General features: G+C 53.2%; 1 protein-coding gene across 1 annotated transcript in view; it reads left to right on the top strand.

The window, feature by feature from the left end:
• The window catches only part of LOC112548308 (interferon-induced very large GTPase 1-like), a gene marked incomplete at its 3' end in the record, with an annotated part of 13409 nt that extends 3604 nt beyond the window's left edge, over positions 1-9805 (top strand). Inside the window, exon 2 of the mRNA XM_025193663.1 lies at positions 7596-9805. Within this exon, the coding sequence (XP_025049448.1) occupies positions 7598-9805 (2208 nt within the window). The remainder of the gene's footprint in view (positions 1-7595) is intronic.
• Positions 9806-9839: the final 34 nt, after the last annotated feature.

Genomic DNA, 9839 nt, shown 5'->3' with positions numbered 1-9839 from the left:
CCACAACCTTCCCCCCTCCCCCCACACACTCACAGGCCCCCACAAAACCTACACACATGCACACAACCACACCCCCATGCCTATCTACCTTCCCAAAAAATCCCTCATACACACCCGCACCCTCCCCCACAGCCCACATACCCACAAACCTATACCCACCTCCCAACCCCCTCCCACAATAAAGAAGAGTAAAGCTTCATTTTAAGCTACTGTACTATCACCTCTAGGTACACTACACAAACCCATGTAAATCAGGCCAAAAATATTTCTTGAAACTGAATTAATGAATGCTGTAGTAGATGTTTGATTTTTAGAATATAATTTGGTGTTTTTCTGTTTCTGAAATGGCAAACCCCTGTTCTGAAAGGAGTACTTTATGGGGGCGAGGGGAGGGACTTCTAGTGGTAAAGGTCAGGTGTTGGGGGGAAAGACTTCTGGTCTCAAGATGGTGACTAGGGGGCAGGACACCTGTCAAGGGCGATGACACCAAGATTTGGGTTGAGGTGGGCACGCTAGAAGGGAGAGACAGGATACAGCTGGACCTGGACAGGTTACAGGGGTGGGCAGATGAGAACAGGATGGGATTCAATACTGGCAAGTGCAAGGTGCTGCACTTGGGCAGTAAGAACCAGCAGCAGACCTACAGGCTGGGGAACTCCCTTCTTGTCAACACAGAGACAGAAAGAGATCTTGGAGTAATTATCGATTCCAAGATGAACACGGGCTGCCAACGTGAGGATGCGGTCAGGAAGGCCAACCGCACCCTGTCATGCATCCACAGATGCATCTCGAGCAGGTCCAAGGAGGTGATCCTCCCCCTCTATGTGACACTGGTCAGGGCGCTGCTGGAGTACTGTGTCCAGGTCTGGGCGCTGCACTTCAGGAGGGATGTGGACAGCATGGAGAGGGGCCAGAGGAGGGCCACCCACATGATCAGGGGGCAGCAGGGCAGGCCCTACGAGGAGAAGTTATGGGACCTGAACCTGTTCAGCCTCCATAAGAGAAGACTGAGGGGGATCTAGTGGCCATCTATAAACTCACCAGGGGGGACTAGAGGGCATTGGGTGAGACCCTGTTCCCCCGAGCACCTCCTGGAGTAACAAGGAACAAAGTCCACAAATTGACTGAGAATGGGTTCTGCCTAGATATTAGGAGGTGCTGCTTCACAGTCAGGGTGGCTAGGGTCTGGAACCAGCTTCCAAGGGAAGTGGTGCTGGCTCCTACCCTGGGGGTCTGTAAGAGGAGGCTTGATAACTACCTAGCTGGGGTCATTTGAGCTTAAAATTAGTAGGGGTCATAAGAGCCCTGTATTCATTCCTGTCCAGGGCAGGGGGTCGGATTCGATGATCTGCTCAGGTCCCCTCTGACCCTACTTTTATGAAACTATGAAACTATGTGGCCCTTGATGGCTTGCCAAAACTTGGTAAGTGACCCTCTACCCAGTGTCGCGTAGAGGGGGAGGATCACCTCCTTGGCTCTGCTTGTGATGCATCTGTGGATGAACGACTAGGTACGGTTGGCCCTACTGACCGTGATCTCGCTTGTTGGCCCATGTTCATCTTCGAGTCAATAATGACTCTGCGGCAGAAAGCCACCTTTGTCTCTGCCCAAAGTCTCTGCTCTGTGACAATTTGATAAGGATGGGCCCAGGAAAGAGACACATCCTTACCCTGTCTCTCTAGCTAACCTGAGCTGGATACATTCCTGAGGGAGGGGGGAAACCTGCTCCCTCTGCCTACATGACTGGCATCACACACCTGCGTGAGGGGCTTCCTTCCTGGTGGGCTAGAGTCTGCCCAGCAGCTAGTGATGTTTTTCAAATTGGTTGGCTGACAGCCAACAGGTGCTGGCCTCCATCAGACCAGGTAAATGAGGTCACAAGGGCTACATAAGTTAAGGACTGCCCAGGAGGAGTGGGGCAGCAGCCATGAGAGATGCTCAGGAACAAAGAAGAGCTGGACCATCTGCAACTGGCTCTCTCTCTCAAAACTCATGATCAAGGAAGTGCTTGCATCCAGAGGGAATCCCCAACAGCCTCTGGATGATCCTTGTGAGTAACCTACCTGAGATCCAACTAGATATATAGCTTGCAGTGACTCAGATGTGAGATCAAAGGCTACCCCAGCCACAGGAGTTTGCTCTATGGGATTTCTCTGCTATTTCTCTACCCTGGACCCTATTCTAACCCTACCCTCTGTAACCAATGAAGTTCTCCTTTGTACCTAGTGTGGGAGACTTATTGAGGGGTGGGTTTAATTATCTCCAGGAGGCCCCTTGGGTCTGCGGATTAAGGGAGACTATTCTTTTTGGCCCCCGACTTGGGGAAGTGCCTCAAGTTCTTGTACTGGGTCAAGTACCCATAGGACTATTAGGCCTGTGTTTCCCTGAAGACACAGGCCCCAGGCAGTCCCTTCTTGGGGTGGTGGCAGCACACGTTACCCCTGGACTCTGCGGTGGGGCTCGAAAGGGGGTCTGCCAGGGCTTAGGCACCCCTGGAGAGAAACGTGGAGTCTGGAAGGTGGACGGGCGTGGTGAGGTGAGAGGCTCAATGCAGGAGCTCCCTCTACTGGCCCACCACAGACTCCAAGAGCTCTTTCTGCCACCATGCTCTCGAGAAGGGAGTTTCCCAGCTGATAAGTGTGCTCCTGGTTCCCACTGCCCAAGTGCAGCACCCTGCACTTGTCAGTATTGAAACCCATCCTATTTTTGTTAGCCCTCCTCTGGAACCTGTCCAGGTCCTGATGTAACATGTCCTTCCCTACTACCGTGCCCACCACACCCCAAATCTCGGTATCATCAGCAAATTTAAACAGGCTGCTTTTCACCCCATCCTCCAAGTTACTAATAAAGAAATTGAACAGTGCGGGCCCAAGGACTGAGCCCTGGGGGACCCCACTGCCCACTTCCTTCCAGGTTGAAAAAGACCCATTCACCACCACCCTCTGAGTATGACCTTTCAGCCAATTTGCAATCCATCTGATTGTGTAGGCATTGATGCCACAGTCACCTAGTTTTTTTTAATGAGGATGGGGTGGGAGACAGTGTCAAAGGCCTTGCTGAAGTCCAGAAAGACTACATCCACGGCGACACCTGAGTCCAATGCTTTTGTGACCTGATCATAGAAGGCAATCAGGTTGGTCTGACAGGACCTGCCCCTAATTAAACCATGCAGCTTGCCCTTGAGCATGATCCCTGCTGGTGGCCCATCACAGATGTGCTCCTTGATAACCTTCTGAAAGAGTTTCCCCAGGATTGAAGTAAGACTAACGGGCCTATAGTTGCCCGGGTCCTCCCTCTTCCCTTTTTTAAAGATAGGGAACACGTTGGCTATCTTCCAGTCATCTGGCACCTGGCCAGAGCACCATGAGTTCTCGTAAAGCTGCGCCAGGGGCCCCACAACAACCCCTGCCAGTTCCCTCAACACCCTGGGGTGGAGAGCATCTGGACCCGCTGATTTGAACATGTCCAGCCCCTCCAGAAGCTCTGTACCCCAGTCCTCCCTGACCTTAGGCCTGGCAGCATTTCTCCCGAGTCCGTCTGGAATCCTGGTTGGGGAGTCCCGGTCCCAAGACAAGAAAATGGAGGCAAAGAATTTGTCAAAGAGGTCTGCTTTCTCCTCTGGTGCAACCACCAGATTGGCAAGCATATCCTGCAGGGGCCCCACATTACCCGGTGACTTCTTCATTCTCCCTATATATTTAAAAAAGGACTTTGTATTATCTTTGATCCTTGACACTAGCCCTAGCTCTGTATCTGCCTTAGCTTTCCTAACAGCCCCACTACAGACCCAAGCAGTGGTGCTATACTCCTCTTTGGTGATAGCCCCTCCCTTTCACAGGGTGTACGCCTCCTTTTTGGCAATCAAGCATTCATTAATATCCTTGGTGAGCCAGGGGGGCTTTTGGGCACTCCTGCCCCCCTTGCTTCTAGTTGGGATTGTCACCCCTTGGGCTCTGAGTATCGTCTCCTTAAGGAATGACCAGTCATCTTGGGCACTGAGTTCCCCTACTCTTGAGGACCCCAGTGCTTCTCCCACTAATCTCAACTCATTCAAGTTGGCCCTCTTAAAGTCTAGGGCTACTGCCTTGCTGCAGGACCTTGACACCCTGCACTGGATGGTGAATTCCAGCAAGTGATGATCGCTATTGCCCAGGTGGTCGAGGACCTGGAGCCCTCTTACCAGGTCATCACCTGTGGCCAGGACCAGGTCCAGCAGGGCATTCCCCCTGGTGGGACTGTGCACCTCCTGGGTTAGGTGGAGGTCCTGTATCTCATCCAGGAACCTCCGTGAGTGGTCTGACCTGACTGACTGCTCCTCCCAGCAGATGTCCAGGTAATTTAGATCACCCATGACGACTACGTCCCTTGCTTTAAGTGCCTCCGCAAGCTGACCCAAGAATTTGCAGTCCAGCTCTTCCCCAGGGTTGGGGGGTCTGTAGTAGACCACCACCATTAAGTCCCTTTCCCCATGACCCCCCTGGATCCTGACCCAGAGCACTTCAGCCTGCCCCTCCTCTGACCCCATCTTGCTGGTTGAGGATGTGTGTTGTTCTTTGATGTAGAACGCCACACCCCCACCTTTCCTCCCCGCTCTATCCCACCTGTATAGTCTGTAGCCCTTAATGTTAACCGCCCAGTCGTGGGATGAAGCCCACCAGGTTTCTGTGAGCCCTACTATGTCTGGGTTTGAACAGGCTATTCGGAGGGCAAGTTCCTCCTCCTTATTCCCATACTACGGTGGTTGGTATAGAGGCATAGATAGATTTTCAAGACTATCTGGACCCGTTACATACCTGGGTACTCCTTGCGTATGTCACCTGACTTGGTCGGGAGGTGTCCTTAAGTCTTCCTGCGGCCCCATCCCCCGGTGAAGGTACTTTAAAGCTCGACGCACGAGATCAGCCAACCTGAAAGAGAGGACATGCTTGCCTTTAGGAGAGAGATGTAGCCCATCCCGCCCAAGCAAGTCCCCTGCACGAAAGCATGGGTCGTTATCCAGGAACCCAAGGCCTGCCTGGCGGCACCAGCTCCATACCCGCCAGTTGATCTCGCCAATGCAGGCCTCGTGTTGCAGTCCACACCTACTCACCAGGAGAATAGAGGAGAATACCGCCTGTGCCCCCGTCTCCTTTAGCTTGGCCTCCAGGGCCCCGAAGTCCTTCATGATGTGGTCTGGGTTGCCCCTGGCCATGTCATTTCTTCCCGCATGGATAAGAACCATGGGGCACTGGTCTAAGGGTCAGATATAGGCCGGGATCCTCTCCATGATGTCCCAAGCCCGAGCCCCAGGCATGAAGCAGACCCCTTGTGCCATGGTGTCAGGACAGCAGATGGGACCCTCCAGTCCTTGTAGGATGGAGTCCCCAATGACAAGGATCCGGCGTTTCTTCCTGCTGGTGTTCATTCTCTGCGCCGTCTGTGTTGTGTGCGAGTTGGAATCATCCCCACTCGAGGCATCCCCTTTGTACTTCTCCATCACGGCTGCTAGGGCCTCAAACCTGTTTCCCAGTTGTGCCTGGGGAGCCTCCACCACGCTAGCCCAAGCATCTCTGGATCTGGTGGACACCTTCTGCCACTCCTGTGTTGAACGCGTCTCCTGGGGGGGCTGTACAGTGGATGACTGGGCCTGTGGCAAACAGAAATAGCAGTCGATTTCAAACTCTGCAGCCCTGATCCCCCTCAGCCTGCTAACCTCCCGCAGCTCCCTCGCCTGCGCCTCCAGAGCCCTAAGACGGGCACCTGCCGGACAGGTGTGGGGGCCCCCAATCTCTGCCCTCCCGACCCTGCTGGGGATCCCCCGAAGGCCAGGAGGTAGGGGGACGTCAGCTCCCCCATGGGCTCATTCTGGGTGGAGGCCTCAGACCGGCCCCGGGTGGGCTTGGCCCCCTGGGCAGAGGCCCTAGCAGCACTCCTCGTCGACACCAGTCTATAAGCTGCTGTTTGTAGATCTGTGTGGTGTCTATGCCCTACCTGTACAGGAGTCTCTCTCCTGGCCCTTCCTGCCCGCCCGCCGGCGTGAACGCCTGCGCAAACGCCGGCGCGCTCCTACAGAGCGCACCTGTTTGCGCGCTCTGTTCGCGCTGCACAGCTCGTGAGCGTGGCACCCTACCGGCTCAGCTATATGGGACCCGGGGGGGGGGAGCTGTCAGCCACAGCACGGAGGACCTGATCCGAGTGGACTTTACTGTTCCCAGCGCTCCTATTCCCGTCCTGCCGCCCGGGCTCCTACAGGAACTGCTGCTGCTGCTGCTGCTGCTGCCGCCTCCGCCTCCAGTCAGCAAGTTAGTAAGGGGGCACACGTGCGTGCAGGACACACGTGTGCTTGGATCCTCACCTTCCCGGTGCTGGCTCCCGAGTGCCCTTTGCTAGCTGCACCTCGCCAGCCCTAATGTCTACGAAATCTATGAAAACCTCAGGAGATTTCTTTTGACCCTATCCTCCAATTAGTCTAGGTTACTCTGAATCCTAGCCATACCCTCCAGTGTATCTACTGCTCCCCGCAACTTGGTGTCATCTGCAAACTTGCTGAGGTTGCACTGCATGCCCTCTTCCAGATTGTTGAACACATTGAACAAAATCAGCCCCAGGACTGACCCCTGGGGCACCCCACTTGACACCGGCTGCCAACTAGACATCAAGCCACTGAATACTACTCTCTGAGCCCGATGCTCCAGCCACTTTCTGTCCACCTTTCAGCCCATTAATTCAGCCCATACTTCCTTAGCTTGCCTGCAAGCATGTTGTGGTAGACTGTATCAAAAGCCTTGCTAAAGTCAAGATACACCGCACCCACTGGTCTGTCCGCCTCCAGAGAGCCAGTCACCTCGTCATAGAAGACAATCAGGTTGTTCAGGCATGGCTTGCCCTTCATGAATCCATGCTGATTGTTCCTGATCACCTTCTTCTCCTCCAAGTGATTAGAAATAGATGTCTTGGGGATCTGCTCCATGATTTTTCCAGAGACTAAAATAAGGCTGACTGTCTGTAGTTCTCTGGATCCTTGTTCTTCCCTTTCTTATATAGGGGCATTATGCTTGCTCTTTTACAATAATCTGGGACCTCTTCTGATCACCATGAGTTTTCATAAATGATGGCCAGTGGCTCTGAAATCACATCAGCCATCTCCCTCAGCACCATAGACTAGAATATGTCCAGGTTTTCTAAAAAGCCCCTAGTCTGCTCTTTTGCCACCTCCTCCCCAAGCCGTGCTGCCAGGTGTAGTCTGGGAGCTGACCTTGCCTGTGAAAACTAAGTCAAAAAAGACATTGAGCACTTCAGTCTTTCCTGCATCCTCTGTCACCAGGTTGCCTCCCCCATTCAGGAAGGGACCCACACTTTCCCTGATCCTCCTCTTGCTAAAGACATACTTGTAGATCCCTTTTTTTTTCTCCTTCATGTCCTTTGCTAGCTGCACCTCCAACTGCGCTTTTGCCTTCCTGACTTCATCCCTGCATGCCCCAGCAATCCTCTTATAAGCCTCCTTAGTTATTTGACCAAGTGTACACTTCTTATAAGCTTCCTTTTTGTGCTTTAGCTTACTGAAGAGTTCCCTGATAAGCTAAGCTGGTAACACAAGTATGATTTCCCTTTCACAGCCATGTCTGGAGAAGATGAAAAACCTGATGATCCGGTTCAGAGAGATCCTGTTCAGGAAGAACTGCTGACCAGACTTGACGGCGTGGGACTCTGCTCAGAGTACTGGCTCCCCAAGCTACGGGACAAACTGGGGGTTACCTCTCTGCAAGCTTTGAAACACCTGCAGTATGAAGACTATCTAAAGCTTGAGTGTGAAGTGGAGCACCCATGGGAAAAGCGGGCACTTCAACAGCTTCTCAAATTAAGAGGCAGCAAGACAACAATGAAGCAGCTGCAGGAAGAGCGCTTGGAGAGGCTACAGAAGAAGCAAGAAAAAGCCAAGCTAGCACTGGAGGAGCTCAAGGAAATGCAGGAAAGTGGCCGAAGCCGCCAGGAGGAAGAGGTGAAATGCAAAGAGGAACAGCTGTGGGGAGCAATGGATGTACCCCGCGAGTACTGGGTGTCGTCTGAGAAGCCTTTGGTGGAGGTGATAGAGAACATGCAGAAGCAACTAAACGTCCTGGAGGAGTCGGTGTCCAAGGGGGAGAACATCCCCGACGAGGAGGTGCTGAGGCGGGCGTCGGGAGGGCTGGCCCTGCAGGGCATTTACAGAACAGACAAGCTTGAGGACATGCTGGAGAAGAGAGAGCTGCTCATCACCGTCCCAGACGGATTCAAGCTCTCCGGCCCAGAGCAAGGGTCCCTGTTTGAGACGAAGGCGTTTTCCTCGTCCAGAGCAGAATCCACCTTCACCAAGACCATGGAGAAGCTGGGCTTCAGCACGAGTGTTGCAGCCAAAGGTGGATTTGGGGGGTTTAGTGCCGAAACCAGCACAGATTACAGCACAGCTTCAGAACATGAAGAAACCCACAGGTCCCGCTCCGAGCACATGTACATTTGCACTGCCAAGTACAATTACATCCCTCTGGCCTCCTGCTACTTCCCAAAGGACCAGCTTCGACTGTCTAATGCAGCACTGCAAGAGCTAACAGGGATCGAGCAGCTTCTGAGTCGCACCCCGGAGCCAGACAGGCTGGAGATGCTGAAGAGCCGGTGCGGGGGTTTCTTCACCAGATTCGGGTCTCACGTCAACCAGGGCCCCCTCCACTTCGGTGGGATCTTCTGGTGGAAAGCGTCTTCCGAGGGATTTCGGGCAGAGCAGCTGGACGAGGTGAAGAAACAGACATCAGATGCCCTGAACTCCTATGTAGGGGGTAGCTTCATGGACTCTGGTTTCAGCGTTGCAGGGGTGGTTAAGGCATCAATGTCGAACTCTGCAGCATCGTTCCAGGGTACAGGGAGAGAAAACCAGGAAACAAAGATTCAGCTGTTTGTGACCAAGACAGGAGGCCCCCATGACGTGGATACTCTTGCACGATGGAAATCGGAGCTTGTGATGAATAACAAAACCTGGTGCGTTATAGACCGAGGCCTCCAGCTGATCCCAGTGTGGGACATTATCCTGGCCAATCACAGACAGGACTTTGCCGATGTTCATCAGGTGAGCAACAGTCTCCGGGCTGCCTACACAGCACTGACAAACCAAAGCACCAGCCCATTGTTTGGAGAGGGATTAATTAGCGCAGTAGATGAGGCGAAGGCATTCTTGGAGGATCTGAAGACCTGGCACGTCACTGGGGATGAAGAGCAGTTGTTGAAGTTAATGGACTTCAAACAGAAGCTGAATGAAAGAACAAAGGACTACAGCGTGTGGATCAGCGTCTGCCTGTCAGACAAGGGGCTTCAGGACTTCTTAGAAAAGACAGTTTCTCTGTGCAGAGAGTTGCCGGCACAAAACACCTTTTCCATCAGATCTCGGCTGCGCTGCCTTCTGGACCCTCACGTCTACTCCGTGAAGAACTTCCCCCGATCCTCTCTCATAATGCAATGGGTTTTCCATACCGAGGATGCGTGTCCAAACCCCGTCAGCGTCTCGGACTTTTCAGCCCTTACTGAGACACTGCAGCAAATGAAGAGTTACATACAGGAGGTCACCTATGAGCCACTGTCCTCTGCAGAAACCATTCAAGAAGCAAAGGTAAAGGCTACAACACATGTCAGCTTGGCTTTGTCTTCTCTACTGGAGGGTCTGCGGGAGAGAGCGCAGACGGACACAGAACTGCTACTGCTCTCCATCGCCGCCAGCACCGGATACCAGGTGGAAAGCCACACCTTTCAGCACCTCCTTGGAAGTCCCGACATTAACTTCATGCTAAGGGAAATGCAAACAGCACATGAAGAATATTTGACTCTGAGGGATGGGG

The sequence above is a fragment of the Alligator sinensis genome, unplaced genomic scaffold (assembly GCF_000455745.1).
Source record: "Alligator sinensis unplaced genomic scaffold, ASM45574v1 scaffold1603_1, whole genome shotgun sequence".
NCBI classification, from domain to species: Eukaryota; Metazoa; Chordata; order Crocodylia; family Alligatoridae; genus Alligator; species Alligator sinensis.
This window is presented reverse-complemented; position numbering and strand designations above follow the sequence as displayed.